Source organism: Carettochelys insculpta, chromosome 22 (assembly GCF_033958435.1).
Source record: "Carettochelys insculpta isolate YL-2023 chromosome 22, ASM3395843v1, whole genome shotgun sequence".
NCBI lineage: Eukaryota > Metazoa > Chordata > Testudines > Carettochelyidae > Carettochelys > Carettochelys insculpta.
The window spans coordinates 18424007-18440906 of NC_134158.1; the positions used below are offsets into that span (position 1 = coordinate 18424007).

At 55.2% G+C, this 16900-nt stretch overlaps 1 protein-coding gene across 1 annotated transcript in view; it reads right to left on the reverse strand.

Moving 5' to 3' along the window:
• Positions 1-16900, reverse strand: part of MEIOSIN (meiosis initiator) — a 26678-nt gene continuing 9778 nt past the window's right edge. The window contains exons 6-14 of the mRNA XM_075016367.1: positions 14258-14497; positions 13732-13852; positions 12944-13044; positions 11217-11369; positions 7300-7376; positions 6189-6311; positions 4913-5148; positions 2741-2830; positions 1-850 (exon numbers count right to left, since the gene is read on the reverse strand). Coding sequence (XP_074872468.1) covers positions 652-850; positions 2741-2830; positions 4913-5148; positions 6189-6311; positions 7300-7376; positions 11217-11369; positions 12944-13044; positions 13732-13852; positions 14258-14497 — 1340 coding nt within the window. The 3' untranslated portion in view covers positions 1-651. The remainder of the gene's footprint in view (positions 851-2740; positions 2831-4912; positions 5149-6188; positions 6312-7299; positions 7377-11216; positions 11370-12943; positions 13045-13731; positions 13853-14257; positions 14498-16900) is intronic.

The following is a 16900-nucleotide window of genomic DNA, read 5'->3' on the forward strand; positions in this document are numbered from 1 at the left end:
AACCAGGAACCAGCTTTATTTGAAAACCAATAAATAAATAAATAAATACATAAATAAATACAACAGCTGTCAAACGACTCCAGCAACCAACAGAATGCAACGCAAGCCTGGCCTGAACCGCCGGATTTCTTTTAGGGAGGGAATCTCCATTCCTTCACTTCACCTGTGTCCAACCAACTCTCCCCTTGGCTGCGGACAGCTAGGTGGGCAGCGTGGTCTGGAAAGGACCGGTGTTGTGGCCAGCCCAGGAACAGGGCTCCCCATCAGCAGAGGTAGCACAGCTCTGCCCCACAGCTCTGTGAGAAGCTCCCACACCAAAGGCAGCCCCCCCCAACCCCGATCCCCGGGATAAAAGCTGCTGCTGGGAGAGCAGAAAACGAGGTGAATAAATAGGGTTTTGATTAAAAACAGGCACCGCCCCTTGAAACCCACACACGATTTCTCTTTGCCGAGGGCAGAGCTAAATAAGAGACCTGTCTATCAACCCCAAAGCCTCGTCTTCCAACGGAAACGCTGGCCTTGTAGACCCCCGCCTGCTCCCAGCACCCTTGTTGGTTTTGACGGAGCAGCAGGAAGGGATATGTGCCACAGCTGGGGATGGCAGCCCCAGCAGGGACAGACCCGGGTGAGCAGGCCCCACGTTACCATCTGTCACGCCAACTCCAGGGACGGGTGTCGGAGCGAGTGAGGAGGGGCTGATGGTCCCAGGTCCCAGGAGCCGAGGGATTTCTCAGCCAGCAGCAGATGGAACGGCTTCGGAGCCTCTGTCTCCTCCTCTTCCTCTCCCCCGCTGGAGAAGTCCTGCTTCACGATGCGGTTGTTTAGCCTGCTGAACCGCCGGGCCTTGACGCTGGAAAACAGAGACGCGGTGAGGTGAAATCCAACCGGACGGCTCTCTGTGCCTGTCAAAGGAGTGTCATCCTATGGGCCTGGAGCTTAATGGTGACTATGATTCTTCCCATATAGTGCCAGCTAGCCCCATGTGGGATGTCCACCTGATTCACAGCCAGCGGGTGTATTTCAACTGCTAATAAAGGATGCGCGTGAGAACTCCAAGGTTCCATCCCCAAGGTCTGGCTGGGATATGGGGTCTGGTGGGTTAGAGCAGGGGCTGGGAGTCCCTGCCAACTGAGGGGGCATTATGGTACTTTTCTACATCCCAGTGAGGGTTAATGGGCGCTATGGAATCCAATCCTGGACCATTCCATCTCAGGCTTTCTGCTTGTCAACATCTCACAGGGGACTGGGAACAGAATTGGAAGCTTCTCATTCCTAGGTCCCTGGTGGGAACCCACCAGAGCAGCAATGGTTGGATCTCACTCTACCGGCTCCTACATGTAACGAGTTGGAGGGGGGTCTCAACTTCTATTGGACAACTCTCCATAGCTGCGTCTACACGTGCACGCTACTTCGAAGTAGCGGCAGTAACTTCGAAATAGCGCCCGTCACGTCTACACGTGTTGGGCGCTATTTCGAAGTTGAAATCGACGTTAGGCGGCGAGACGTCGAAGTCGCTAACCCCATGAGGGGATGGGAATAGCACCCTACTTCGACGTTCAACATCGAAGTAGGGACGTGTAGACGATCCGCGTCCCGCAACATCGAAATAGCGGGGTCCTCCATGGCGGCCATCAGCTGGGGGGTTGAGAGATACTCTCTCTCCAGCCCTTGCGGGGCTCTGTGGTCACCGTGGGCAGCAGCCCTTAGCCCAGGGCTTCTGGCTGCTGCTGCTGCAGCTGGGGGTCCGTGCTGCATATACAGGGTCTGCAACTAGTTGTTGGCTCTGTGTATCTTGCACTGTTTAATGAAAGTGTGTCTGGGAGGGGCCCTTTAAGGGAGCGACTTGCTGTTGAGTCCGCCCCGTGACCCTGTCTGCAGCTGTGCCTGGCTCCCTTATTTCGATGTGTGCTACTTTGGCGTGTAGACGTTCCCTCGCTGTGCCTATTTCGATGTTGGGCTGAGCAACGTCGAAGTTGAACATCGACATTGCCAGCCCTGGAGGACGTGTAGACGTTATTCATCGAAATAGACTATTTCGATGTCGCAACATCGAAATAAGCTATTTCGAAGTTGGGTGCACGTGTAGACGTAGCCCATGTGGCCAAGTTCACGGCCCTTGGAGCTGTTGAGGTGACCCAGTTGGGCAGGACTAAGGTGAGACTTTAGGAGCAGTAGGGTCTACCAGATGGTCCCTCTCCCAGGACTCATGAAACCTGGGTTCTTATTTTGGCTCTGCCATTGGCCTGTTGTGTGATGAGGCAAGTCATTGCCCCGCTCTGAGATGCTGTCCCCAACTCCCATCGTTGCCTGATTATGTGGACTCTTCAGTGCAGAGGCCCTGATCTCGGTCACTGTGTGTCTGGGCAGCACCCGGCCCGACAGGACCCTGATCTCGGTCGCTGTGTGTCTGGGGGGCACCCAGTCCGATGGGGCCCTGATCTCGGTCACTGTGTGTCTGGGCAGCACCCGGCCCGACAGGACCCTGATCTCGGTGACTGTGTGTCTGGGCAGCGCCCAGCCCGATGGGGCCCTGATCTCGGTCACTGTGTGTCTGGGGGTGCCCAGCCCGACACGGTCCTGATGCCAGTTGAAGCCTGTTGATGTCAGTATAACACAAAGAGCAGCTGCAACTCTGGGCAGAACGAGCCCGTGATGGAAATTGGCACCTTTACCAACAGCTCTCCTCCCACACCCGACCGACCCCCATGGCTCCGAGGGGGTTCTCTCAACGCTGCCTTACCAATACGGCCTGCGCTCCTGTTTCGTCATGGTGCGCCACAGCTGCGCCAGCTCCCTGGTGGCTGCGGTGGACGCCATCCCCGGGCAGGCGCTGCGGGGAGGGAGCACCAGGAACTCAGAGTTCTCCCAGAACAGATGCGCAGCCCCACACGTCCGCCTGGCCCACCAGCGCAGGTTGCCAAGGCGATGCCCAGCAGCTGTATCCACATTCCGCCTGCCTTGCCTTCGCCATGGACACAGACGTTAACAAACATCCCGAGGACCGAAACCCCAGCACCTGCCGTCTCCAGCTGGCTACTACAGACCCCGGCTGCCTGCCAAGCTCGGGCACCAGTCCCGAGACACCGGCACTCATAAAAGCCCGGAATCGTGCCAAGGGAAAAGCAATGTCTGAAAGATGTGGTGATACGGCACTGGCCTGGGGCTCCTGTCTTAGGCGGTAAAGGTCGGAAGGGACCATTGCAACCATATGGTTTCCAGAGACCCCACCCGGTGATCTGTACTGAGCTGGCGAAAGCTAGAGTATGTCTTTTAGAAAGAACTCCTACCTCATGGGACGGCTCAAGTGTGAACTTCTCCCGTGCCTGGGCTGGTTATTCTAGTGGTTAATTCTCACCCCCCCCACCATCTCTCTCTGCCTTTGTGCACTGAGCTCCGCAGCCCCCTGCTCTCAGAAATCTCCCTCCCCCCAGCGGCTGACAGCCTAGGGCCAAGGTCAGTTTGAGAAACTGACTCAGTCACACTTCTCTTGCTCCAAGGCAGGTTCCCCAGACTGTGGGTCTTGCCCACAGCTCAGGGTGTGACCCTCCCCACCCTACTAGCTCCCTGTTTGAAGTGCCAATGCCAGACCGGCCCAGCATCCTTGTAATGGTGCCCGGAGTGGTAACTGTGTCATGCTCCCACGTCTATGCTATATTCACACATACAGAATGGGGAGAGACTGTCTAGGAACGACTACAGCAGAAAGGGATCTAGGGGTTATAGTGGACCGCAAGCTAAATATGAGTCAACAGTGTGATGCTGTTGCAAAAAAAGCAAACATGATTCTGGGATGCATTAACAGGTGTGTTGTGAACAAGACACGAGAAGTCATTCTTCCTCCCTACTCTGCACTGGTCAGGGCTCAGTTGCAGCATTGTGTCCAGTTCTGGGCACTGCAGTTCAAAAAAGATGTGGAGAAACTAGAGAGGGTCCAGAAAAGAGCGACAAGAATGATTAAAGGTCTAGAAAATGTAAGCTATGAAGAAAGGCTGAAAAAATTGGGCTTGTTTAGTTTGGAAAAGAGAAGATTTAGGAGGGACGTGACAGCAGTTTTCAGGTATCTAAAAGGGAGTCATAAGGAGGAAGGAGAGAACTTGTTCTTCTTGGCCTCTGAGGAGAGAACAAGAAGCAATGGGCTTAAACTGCAGCAAGGGAGGTTTAGGTTGTACATTAGGAAAAAGTTCCTAACTGTCAGTGTGGTCAAACAGTGGAATAAATTGCCAAGGGAGGCTGTGGAATCTCCATCGCTGGAGATATTTAAGAACAGGTTAGATAGATGTCTATCAGGGATAGTTTAGATAGTTCCTGGTCCTGCCATTGCGGCAGGGGGCTGGACTTGATGGCCTCTCGAGGTCCCTTCCAGTCCTAGTGTTTTTTAAAAAAAAAAATTCCCCTGCTTGGGTAGCCAAACACTGCGTTAGCTGCCACCTCACACTCGTCATCTGCATCCGCCTGTTTCTGTCAGGAGTCTCTGTTGTCATACTTGGGGGACTCGGTCCTTAGGGCACAGGCTGGCTTTGTCTTCTGTGTTTGTACAGCCCCGGGGCTCAGGAAGGGCCTGGTCCGCCACGCGGGTGCCTAGCTGCTACCGTAGTCCAACTCATAGCAATAAAACGGAGAGCACCATGCACAGAAGGGTTGCGGTCCATGCCTGGGGCCCCTAGACAATACTGTAGTACACCTAATATGTGACAACAGGGTCCTGTGGTATAACCGGAGCACCTATACCCTACCGTAATGCCAGTCATAAACAATAAGAAGCACCAGGCACTTACACACGCCGAGTCCTATAGAAGTAAACGGCACCTAGAGTACAAGATCAAGACCCTGACTGCAGCGCTTTGCTGAGCCCCGGCCCAGCTGGGTCCAGCTCTGCTCTCCCGTCCGTGTCACAGAGCCCCCTCCTGCTTACCGAATGTACTGCTTGCGGTTCAGCCGGCAGAACATGATGAAGCCATTGACACATTTCTTCTTCACCTGCAAGGGCGAGCGGGACTTGCCGGAGGCCTCAGGCTGCCGCCCTCCTTCCCCCTGTTTCCTCCTCCGGCTGGCAGCAGGCGTCGGCTTCCCCCGCTTGTAAGGCATCCAAGTGCTGTCGCTGGTCTCGTCGCCGGAGGAGATGGAGCGAGCCGGGCCGGGGCTGGACCCCTGGCGGACGGAGAGGAGTGGGGAGTGGTGGGGGAAAGTCCAGGCAGGCCCCCGAGACAGGGGCTGAGTATCCGACTCTCCTAGGCAACTTTTGACACTTCACTCTGGCAGGGGAAGGGAGAGAACACCCCAGCGGGCTCCACCCAGGCACAGCTGATCCTCTTCCCACCAGATATAAGGCTCGGTGTCACATCCAGTCCACATATACCTGCCTGTCCCACCCCGTTCCCAAAGGCCACAGGACTTTCAAACCCCGTGTGACCACGTGGGGATTTTATTCCCCTTGTATCGCATGAGAGTCCGACTGTCCTCGAGTGTGACTCCCCCACCCTCGTGTGTGCCTCAGTTTCCCTGGGCATTCCACCAATACCTAGATGGAGATGGGAATTTCAGGTGTAACTCCTACAGATGGAAGCTGCTCCTGCCACTGGCACGGACTCAGCGGGTGATGCCCTTCAGAACCAGCGCCCGAGAGGGGTGAGACCAAGTGACACCTTTTGCCTGGGAAGCAGGACGAAGGCCAGAGGGGGATCCTGGCTGGGGGCGCTGGGACCAGGCAGCTGTGAGTGGGTGAGTCTCAGCTGTCTTGAGTCCCCTGGCTCTAAGCTGCCCTCAGTCAAACATGGATTTTACTGAATGTTCCTGGTTTCTGTGCTGACAAGTCTGTTCTAGGCTGTGCCCCTGTCGCCTAATAAACCCTTTTGTTCGACCTGCTGGCCAAGAGTCCCATCTGACTGCAGCTGTGGGATGCAGGGCTCCTCCACTCCCACACTGATGAGACTCAACGTTCCCTCTAATTTTTTCCACCCGCAGGCAGAATAACTTTTTTTCTGCGCACCAAGGCACATGCGGTTGTGCACCACCATAGAAACACACACTGCCCAGCGCAGCCACTCGGCCATTCAGCTGGGCAGCACCTGACTCTCTCCCGGGCGACCGCCCGAGCACTCCGCTTACAGGGAATGCTGGTGACAGCAAAGCTGAAAGGGCAGTGCCATGACCCCTCCTTCCGTCCCTCCGCCCCCAACCCGTCCGCTCACCTCCTGGAGGAGTTGCTGCCCGCTCCACTCGATCACCAGCTCCGTCACTCCCGAGCTGGGGCTGGAGTCGGTTTTACTGGCCTCGCTGTAGGAGAGGTAGCAATGGTCCATCGAGAACGCAGACTGGAAGAGATTGAGGGAGTTCAGAGGTGCGCCAGGAAGGGCCTGATGAAGGCTGTGCCACGAAGGGCAGGCCGGGTGCAGGGGTAGGAGAGGAGAGGAACAGGGCCAATGAAGGTGAAGGCTGAAACGTTCGAAGGGATCCAGTGGCCTGATTCCCGTCACCAGCCTGGACCATGTGTGGGAAAAACTCAACCTGCATCCTCAAGCCCGGAACGGTTTCAGGTGAGCAGCCCGTGTCCAACTCCGCCCCCAGCCTGGCCTGGTTGATCTTCGCAGAGGGCTGCCGCATGTTTGCCAGTTTTTGCCCATCTGCAAGGCTGCCTTTGCTTACACGGCTGGACCACAAACCCCTCGGGGTGGCAGGCGGGTGTGAGGTTGGGTACAGACAGCCCAGCAATGCAGGGCCCTGAGTGGGGTGCAAATAAGAAAGGGGATGAGAACCTGCAGGTTGAGACCCCGGCTCCCTGGCCTTAACCGCCACCAGCATGCCCCATGGAGGGGTCACTCACAAGCCCCGTTCGACCCTTGGCCTCTCTCTCTAGGGCTGCCCCACAGAGGTTCGGCGCCTGTAGGAATAGTGCTTCTGCTGGAAGAGGGCTCCCCCTGACTTCGCAGCCACAGCCAGCAGGTAAGGGAAACTACGCCGCAGTTAGCAGCTGGAGCACAGTGCAGGGGCTGAGGAGAGCATGGCTCAATTTCCAGCTGTGCTGGGTGACGTGGGCTAAGTCATTGCCTTGCTCTGTGCCTCGGTTTCCACATCTGGTACACAGCAGCAATGGCACTGGCAGACCGACTGATGCGCAGAGCTCAGGGCCATTATGACCAGCCACAGGCGAGCCTGACTTCAGAGCGCCTGAGACCGTGTGACCACGTGCAGCCGACAGACGGGTTCTGCCAGCGAGCAAGAGCTTCCTATGTGGCCTCACTGCTCCTCGAGGGAGAGAGGCCACAGGAGGCTCAGTAAAGGACCTCCCCTACCCCCGACTACCTTTCTCAGCAGGGTCCCAGCCAGGCTGTCAGAGGAGCAGGCCGACAGGGGGCTCAGACGCACTTCCTCGAACAAACCTGCCGGAGAACAGAATGCACTGCTTCAAAACAAGTAACTCCAGAGCAGACCTTCCCCACCCTTGGGCCAGGACCCCAGGCAGGAAAAGGGGGAGTCCCAAGGCCACGGTGCAGGGCAGCAAGGACTTTAATGATTTCCTCTTGCCATGTCTCCTCAGCCCACACACCAGCCCATCACCACAGGCCTGTCTATGCTGCAAGCAGAGGCGGGACGGCAGCCAGCAGCGGGGCAGAGGGAGGATGGAGCCTGGCCAGACCTCCCCAGGGCTGGCTCTAATAAAGCCAGCAGTGATGCCATGCCGAGAATGTAACCGGGGCAACTGTCCGTGCTACCAAGGGCTTCCTGACTGTTGTCATCGGATCCAGCAAGAGCAAAGCTCGGATGGAAACATCTGCATGGGCTGCATACCTGCAGAAACCCTACAGGGCCCCTGCCTGCAGTCGAACCATCACAGCAGCCTGTGGCAGCTGCCAGGACTGTACCCAGCCTCTGACACCAGGGGGTCCCCATCCTATTCTGGAGCTTCTCTTAGCAGACGCGTTATAAGTAGAACGCACAAGGACTAATTCTTCCGCTGTGCTCCATGCTGAGGAGGTCTCAGCTGGAGTCACAGCCTGTTCTGGGAGCTACATTTCAGGAAAGATGGGAACAAACTGGAGAAGGTTCCTGAGAAGAGCATCACAAAGGATTAAAGATCCAGAAAACATGGGCTGTGAGGGAAGACTGAAAGAACTGGGTTTCTTTAGCCCAGAAAAGAGACGACTGAGAAGGGTCAGGACCACAGGTTTCAAGTTCAAGTTGAACTTCTCTAGTCTGGAACTCCCTTGTCCAACATCATCTGTAATCTGGCGTGATTTCAGTTAGCTGGATAGCCACTTATCACAGGTGTGGCCATGTTTCCCCCGGTCCCCTAAAGTTTGGTTCCAGCCGCCATCCTGGCTCTCAGTGTTCTGTGGTGTTATTGAGCTGTAATTTACCCCTAAATGTCTTTGAAGAGCCCAGTAAGCAGTGGAAGTGCTGGCAATGCTACTAGACAATATTGACCTCCCTCGGTGTGTCAAATTCTCTCACCCAGCACCAGTTAGGTCCTGAGAGTGCAGGATGAAAGAGGTGCAACTTGCACCTAAAAAGTTGTTAGAGAAAGAGGGAGAAAAGTTATTCTCCTTAACTCCTGAGGCTAAACGAGGAGCAATGGGCTTAAACTGCAGCAAGGGAGGTTTAAGTTGGGCGTTAGGAAAAACTTTCTGTCAGGTGGTGACACACTGGGACAAATTGCCTGGGGAGCTTGTGGGATTTCCATCATCAGAACTTCTTCAGATTCAGTTGGACAAACCCCGTCAGGGATGGTCTAGCCCCGTGTCTCTTCAACTGTTATTCTGTGGAACACGGGTGCTCCACGAACAACTCATAGGTGCGTCGCAAGCCTCTGACACTTTTTTGACATTGTAGACTGACGGCCTATATTTTCTGTTATTAAACCCAGATACAATGTGACTACTTCATTGCTAGGATACCTGATTGAATTACTTCCCTTTGTTTTTGCTGAGTTTGTTGCTGTTTGAGTCTGACAACATTTTTTTTTTTTTGGAAGAAAATGTTCGGAGGTGTTCCACATAAAAAAATACTGTTGTTTGGTGTTCCGTGGTCTCAAAAAGTTTACGAAACACTGGTTTAGTTGGTGCTCGGTCCTGCCGCGAAGGCAGGATGCTGGACTTGATGACTTCTGAAGGTCCCTTCCAGTTCTGTGATTTTAGGTTCTACCACATTTGGCTGGCTGGAGAGGAAGAATGGACTAGCTGTTAGGGCTGCTACTCTGGGACTCGGGAGGCCTGGATTTGGATTCCCTGCTTTGCCCCTGCGTCCCTGGACAAGCCCTGTCAACCCCCAGCTCCTCCAAGTTTGTTGAAATAAATGGGAAGTAGCTGCCTAAGTATCTTTGAGGATCAACGCCTCAGTTTCCCCACCTGTGCAGTAGAGAGAATAGCCCTGCCCAGCCACACAGGGGCATGCAAGGACAAGCACATGAAGGCTCAGGATATGGAAAGGTCTGGTGATATGGCCATGCAGTAAAGACGGCCTCGGGCCTCTCCAAGATTTGGGTAGTTGGCCAAGGGCTGCACTTTTCTATGGAGAGGGGCGTGGGGTCTGAGCTGGAGGCTGGGTAGGGAAGTGAGGCGCAGGATAGCTAGGGGGATCTTAGAAGGAGTTTGGGCGAAGGAGGGGATTGTGACCTGGGGCAGGCTATTAAGGTGCAGGGTCCGGGAGGTGGGTATAGGTTCAGGAGAGGATTCTGGACTGGGGATAGGGGTGCAGGGTCTGAGTGGGAGCTGTGACCTGGGGCAGGGGAGAGGAGGGTGCGGAGAGTTTAGGTGGTGGCCTGGGACAAGGGATTGGGGTGCAGGGTCAGGGAGGGAATCGGGGTGCAGCGCCAGAAGCAGACTCTGTCCAGAAAGCACTTACCTAAGCAGCTGCTGGCCAGCAGCACTCTCAGGTGGGCTTCCCTGCCTGCCAGTAGCCCCAGCCCACTGGCTGTTCCATGCGCCTCTCTGCACTGACTGTAGTGGGGGAGGAGGGCTTGACCTACTGGCCCACCCTCAGCAAAATCTCTCATCTCCTATTGGCCACAACCAGCCAATGGGAGCTGAGAAATTGTGCTGCACTGCCCCTGCCCCCAGGATTGGTTTCCAGCCAACCGGAGCGGAGAGATTCTCCGGGGGCAGGGGCAGCACTTGGACAAAACTGCCACAACCACTCGACGGAGCATTAACAAGGGAAAGACCAAGACCTTGAGGATCGACCAGTTCAACACCACCACCATCACACTGGGGAGGGGATGAGCTGGAAGATGCAGAGCAGGTCACCTGCTTGGGGAGTATTATGGGGAGAGACGGAGGAACAGATAAGGAGATCAGCGCCAGGACAGGGAAAGCAGCAGCTGCATTCCAGACTCCTCATCCCACCGGGAGTTCACAAATAACATCTACGAAGATGAAGCTGTGGATCTTCAACACAAATGCGAAGCGCGTGCACTGGTCTGGATGCGAGGCCTGGTGTACTAAAAAGTCTCCAAATCCCAAGCTACAGACATTCATACACAGATGCCAGAGGTACATCCTTCACCTCCAATGGCAAGACTTGGTCACAACTGAGCAGCGTTGGAACAGAGCAGGACAAGAACCAATTGATGTTCAAATCAAGCGGAGGGGGGGCTGGGCCACACTCTCAGAAAACCACCATCTGGCACAGTCTGTCAAGCTCTCACAAGGGAAACACAGAAGGGGAAGACCTCGGCCAGCATGGAGAAGATCTACTGAGACTGGAGGACAACAACTGGGGTACTCCTGGGGCAGCTAGAAGTTTTGTCCCAAGATGATCTATGCTCCACGCAGCATACATGGGTTAATTAGCAGCAGGGGCAGCACCCAATGTTCTTCCCCTTCCGCAGGTGCTGGGGCCAGCTACGGGCCAGACTGAAAGACTTGGTGAGCTGGATCTGGCCCACAGGTCGTGTCTTGCCCACCACTGTGCTAGGCACAGATCAGAACAAAGATGGGAGGGGCTGGTAACTCTCGCTTGCCCAGTGTGCTGTGGTTTGGGTGTAACAGGCTCCCTTGTGATCAGGAAGAGTAACAGGCAGCAGGGGAATCCAGCAGTCCTTTCTTGGCATGCTGGCAAGGCCCCCACCCACCGTGGTGAAAGAAGCTCTTGTGCAAGCCCCGCCTCCCTTCCGTGCCCCGGTTTATCGCTTGCCTGCTGGGAACCACCGCAGCAGCACGACTGACTCTGGCCAGGCCCTCCGAACCCTCTGGCCACAAGGAGAGACGCAGATCCCCCTTTACCTTGGGACAGCTCCTCTGGCTCTCCCTGCAGAACGTGTCTGGGAAGCAGCCGTCCCGGAGAGGAGAACAGCGATGGGCTCAAACCCAGATCCTGACTGGCCCAGCAAGCCCCGACTGGGCCTCCGCTCTTGGGAGAACACAGCAGCGAACTCCCTGCGGACCAAACATCATTTGTCCAGGAATCAAACTGGGTACGTTTCTTCCCCGTTCCCCACAACCTGCCAGGAGAACTCAGCCGCTCCACCGCGGACTAACTGGGACTATTAAGATGCTGCTGGGGTTATTCTTCAAAGGACATTTGTTACTCCCACTGGTCAGATGGGACCTACGATCTACCCTCCCCCAACCAGCAGGCAGAGCCCCAAGAAGCAGAGACTGTATTCCACTTATTTAGCCTCTTTAATAACCGATGTCCAGAGTGACCTCCGTGGGTTCAGGGGGGTTGTTTGTTTGTTTCTCTCCAGGTTTTGCTAATAATGACCGTTGAATTGTATTTTTCTGACAGGGTGGAGCAGGCCTTGGAGTCCTTGTGTAAGGTGACCACATTGCCCTATGGCAAATACGGGATACTGGCCTATAGGGATGGGGGCTGCTGTCCTGTATCCGGGCTCCTCAGCGATGGGGGCTGTGCACCCCAGTGAGGCACCAGGGATGGGGGCTCCACAGCCTCCCTATGGGAGGAGCAGAGGAGGGGGGCTCCGCATCCTTCTGGTGGGGGTTGCCAGGAATAGGGGCTCTGCAGCCTGCTGTCAGGGGGAGCAGGGAATAGGGCAGCTGCCCTGTGGAGGAGCTTCCCCTGGGACACTGGGTGCTGGGGAACGGGAGCCCTGCAAAATATGGGACAATTTGCCCATTTTCTTAAAATAGTTGGGATGCCTGTGAGACAGCTTAAGTAAGGGACTGTCCTGGTAAAAACGGGATGGGTGGTCACCTAGCACTTGCGGCCCTGCCACAGAGACAACAGAAAAGTCCTCCAACACAGGCTAGAGTGGCTGCAGGAGAGGCAGCCAATCAGGAGCCAGGAAGGCCCTATAAAAGGAGCTGCAGGGCCCCAACAGCAATCAATGCCTCTGAAGACCTGAAGCTGAAGATTGGGTGATGGGCTGGCTGAGGGAGCAGCAGCCCCATGGACAGCTCTGTGGCGTGAGCTTAGTGAGCCGGATGGACTATAAAGGGACTCTGAGATAAAGCCCAGAAGCAAGGGTGTCTCCAAGAGGGGAAGCTCTGCCCAGATAGACTCAGAGTCTCTGAGGTGGGTCCCTGTTAAAGGTTTGCGTGATTGGACACAGGATGTGTGACTCAGCTGGAGGGCTGAGTGGCCGAACAAGCTTTCAGCTGCCGAACAGAGAGGGAGTGCGAGCACACACACTCAGGTAGACGGGGTGCTCACGGGAGGCGAGTGCCTGCCTGTTAGTCATTTACAGGCTATTTCCTTCTTGGGCATGCATTTCCCTGTTTTGTTTCCTAGTGTGTTTGTATTGGATATAAAAATAAAGATCAAAAAGGATGCATGGAGCTAACCTGTCCATGTTCCTTCTCCCAGGGCTGGGGAAATGGTGTTAGATGGAGTGACTTTCACATCTGAAAGGGCTGACAAGGGCTCTCTTTGGAGCCAGGAACACACAGATGTGTGGTACTAAACCCAGCCAACTGGGCAGGAATCCAGGGCAGCTAAGGGGCCTCTTCCATCACTGCTTGCTGTGGCCCGAGCCCATGGCAGTACTTACCATGGGAACTACACACAGGGGACTGGGTTGACAGCCAAGGACCAGCATCCGGCCCATCTTCCTCTTCCTCCCCACAGGAATGATACTGCACCAGCTCCTGCCTGGAAGAGCAATTTAGCAATGGGTGTGGAAGGTGGCTCCATCTACCCTCTCCCAGGCTCCCTGGCAGAGCTGCTCACAGCCCGGTGCACCTGGACACAAGGGGCTGAATCAAGTACAATTTAAGAGCAGCTCCTAGTCCTAGGGCCCAGATGAGCAGTGGGGTGGGGCATATGGGGGAGCCAAAGCCCCCCTACAGCATCCTACCCAGGGAGGGTAGAAACTGGGAACCCCCTGCTCTGGGCACCACTGCTGATCCTCCTTGAGACACGCTAGCTGGAAGCAGACCTCTCCTTCCAGCCATCGGCAGGCTACCGATGGGCCAGCAGGCACACGGCAGAGAAACCAACTGTATTTGAGAGTCACCCTCGCCTTCTCCTTGGCCAAGCATGCGGCGGGGCCGAAAACTCGAAGGACCATCCAGCCGGAGGTACTGTAACAAGCACCAAGCTATTCCACTCCCAGCCTCTCCCAGCAGGGGGCACTGTGTGGAGTGGGCAGGAGCTGGCTGTGGGCGGAGTCAGGATTTGAAGACACTCCCCACTGGCTGGATAGCAGATCCAGGCCAGATCCTAGCAGGTGCAAACTGGCAGAGCCACACTGATGCCTCTAGACCCATGAGTTTCCATGGGCTCAGCCCAGGCCACTCTCTCTCCAACCATGCATCAAACACCCGCATCAGCTCTTACCCCAGCAGGGCAAGGTCCGGCTCGTACTGCCACTGCTCCTGGTAAATGAGCTTCGCTTCGCAGGCAGAGCATATGTCACCATCCTCCTGACTCGTGTCCCGATCACACCCCGAGCACCAATCTGCCAACACACATACAAGCTTTGAGCCAACGCCACTGCACACCGACTCCCCCACTGGAGACTCAAGTTTACCACGGGTCCATCCCTGGTTATGGACAATCTGCCTGTGGCTTCCAAGAGGGACAGGCGCACGGGGGGCGTGGAAACAAGTGCCCCCTTCGGACTCAGTGGGCCAACGTCAATTCACCCCCGCTGGTGGGGATCTGGTGGATCATATTTGTTGAAGAGGGCCTGGATTTCACCCGCATCCTGTGTAAACACAGATCCCCGTGCAGTAGGGGGAGACGCTCCTCAGCGAGCTCGGCCGGGGTCCTCTAACTCAAGCAACAGGTGAGCTCTCCTTGGCTACTGTCTCTCACCCACCCCTGAAGGGGATGCCCAGGGAAGGGCAGAGGGGGACCGCACCTGGCACACAGCCAGGAACACCACCTTCAGTGCTGTCCAGAAAGGCACCGACTGTGGGCCGGTGACACCCCGGCCCTGGATCCCGGTGGCTCAGCTGGGACGGAAGCTGCTTCATGCCAGGAGAACACACGGCCCCTTCCCCTGCCACATGCAGCTCTGCCTCCGTGCGCTGCCCAGGCTGCCGGGGAGACTCCCCGAGGCTCAGGCTCCGACGGGTCTCCTTCCTCGTCCCCCACCGCTCTGTGAAGGCAAAGGGCACAGAACTCCAGGCGAGGCTGGGGCATTGCTTTCCCAGCCACCCACTTTGAACACGGGGCCAGGAGAGCCCCCCAGCTGCATCCCCACACAGCTCAGGCACAAGGGACATTCCACCTGCCCTGGGCACCAGTCCGCTCCAGGCTCAGCTAGTAAGCACCTCCTTTCCCTGAGCGCTCCAAGCTAACACACAGGTTGCATTAGAGATGTGAAATCCTGGTTAACCAGTTAAATGGTAAGTCAATGGTAAGCACAGCTGGAGCAGCCCTGGTCCCCGGTGCCCTGGGCATGCCACAGACAGGGGTGATCCAGCCGGCAGCCCCTGTCTGTGGCAGCTCTGGGTGCGCTCTGGGCAGGAACACTCCAGTTAACTGCCTTGTCACCCTCAGCTTCCCAGACACCAGCTCAGCAAGCTTCACAAATCAGCAGGAGCAAGGGAAACACTAGCAGGCCAAATGGAGAAAGACATGCTGATGGATTAAGGGACATGCCCAAGGTCACAGAGCAAGTGAGTGGCAGAGCTTGAACCAGAAACAGAGTGTCCTGCCTTTCACTACCCTGCTCCAACGAGCAGACCCTGCTCCCGTCCCAGAGCTGTGGAGAGAACCCAGGAGTCCTGGCTCCCTGCCTTCCACGTACTTTAAGCCACGCTTACCACACAAGCCTCTGCTGGATCAAGCAGCCAAAGGCCCACATGCACTGTGCTAAAGCAACACAGCCAGGAAGTGAGCTGGGATGCTGACCCCCACTCCCCCGCTCCCCAGCTATTGGGAGGTGGCAGGCATTATGGGACTGGCAAAGGCACAGTATGGGAGACATGGTCAGGGAGTAAGCAGAGTTTTGCACAGCTGTAACCGCAGCCCCTGCTAGCCAGTAGTTACCTCAGGTCTGGGAGCCCCGAGGCTGTCAGCAGTGTAGCCAGGAGAGGGTCCTCCACCCCATGCACATGCGTGAGCTCTGCTTGAGCCAGCATGCTAAAAATAACCATTTGGCTACCATGGCCCAGGCTTGGGCTAGCAGCTGGAGGGCCACCCAGTCCAACATGCTGGGAGAGTACACCAGTGTAAGCAGAGCCCGCCTGTGTGTTGGATTCAGAGGAAGGGCCAGATGGAAAATGGCTGAGAGGTCATCGAACAGCAACCTCTGCCCTGAAGCAGGGCCAAACAAACCTAGAGCAGCAGTGACAGGGTTTTGCCCAGCCTGGTTTTAACATCCTCTGCGGATGGGGATGCCACAGCCTGCCTAGGAAGCCTGGTCTGGAACTGAACTCCCCAGGCAGTTAGAAAGTTTGCCCTCATGTCACCTAAATCTCCCAGGCTGCAGATTAACCCATTGCTTCTTGTCCTGCCTTCGGTGGCCTGGGCAAACAATCAATCCCTGTCCTCTTTTTACCAGCTCTTAATGCATCTGATGACTGTTCTCAGCCTACTTGCACCCAGCATTTTTCACCTTTCCTCCTAGATCTTGGCTCGTTTTAGTATCTCTGCGCTGGACTTTCTCCAATTTGACCACCTCTTCCCCACAGCACCCCAGCTGTGCGACCTCTTGTGACTTACATTCAAACGTTCTGTATGTGTGAAACTGATTGTTCCTTCCTAAGTGGAGCACTTTGTATTTGTCTTTATTAAACTTCATCTTGTTTACTTCAGACCATTTCTCCAATATGTCCAGATCATTCTGAATTTTGGAGAAATGGTCTGAAGTAAACAGGATGAAGTTTAATGAAGACAAATGCAAAGTGCTCCACTTAGGAAGGAACAATCAGTTTCACACATACAGAATGGGAAGCAACTGTCTAGGAAGGAGTGTGGCAGAAAGGGATCTAGGGTTTATAGTGGACCACAAGTTAAATATGAGTCAACAGTGTGATGCTGTTGCAAAAAAAGCAAACGTGATTCTGGGATGCATTAACAGGTGTGTTGTGAACAAGACATGAGAAGTCATTCTTCCGCTCTACTCTGTGTTGGTTAGGCCTCAGTTGGCGTATTGTGTCCAGTTCTGGGCGGCGCGTTTCAAGAAAGATGTGGAGAAATTGGAAAGGGTCCAGAAAAGAGCAACACGAATGATCAAAGGTCTAGAGAACATGACTTATGAAGAAAGGCTGAAAGAATTGGGCTTGTTTAGTTTGGAAAAAAGAAGGGAGGGGGGACATGAGAGCGGTTTTCAGGTATCTAAAAGGGTGTCACAAGGAGGAGGGAGAAAACTTGTTCTTCTTGACCTCTGACGATAGAAAAAGAAGCAATGAGCTTAAACTGCAGCAAGAGAGGTTTAAGTTAGACATTAAGAAAAAATTCCTAACTGTCAGGGTGGTCAAACACTGGAATAAATTGCCAAGGGAGGTTGTGGAATCTCCATCTCTGGAGATATTTAAGAACAGGTTAGATAAAT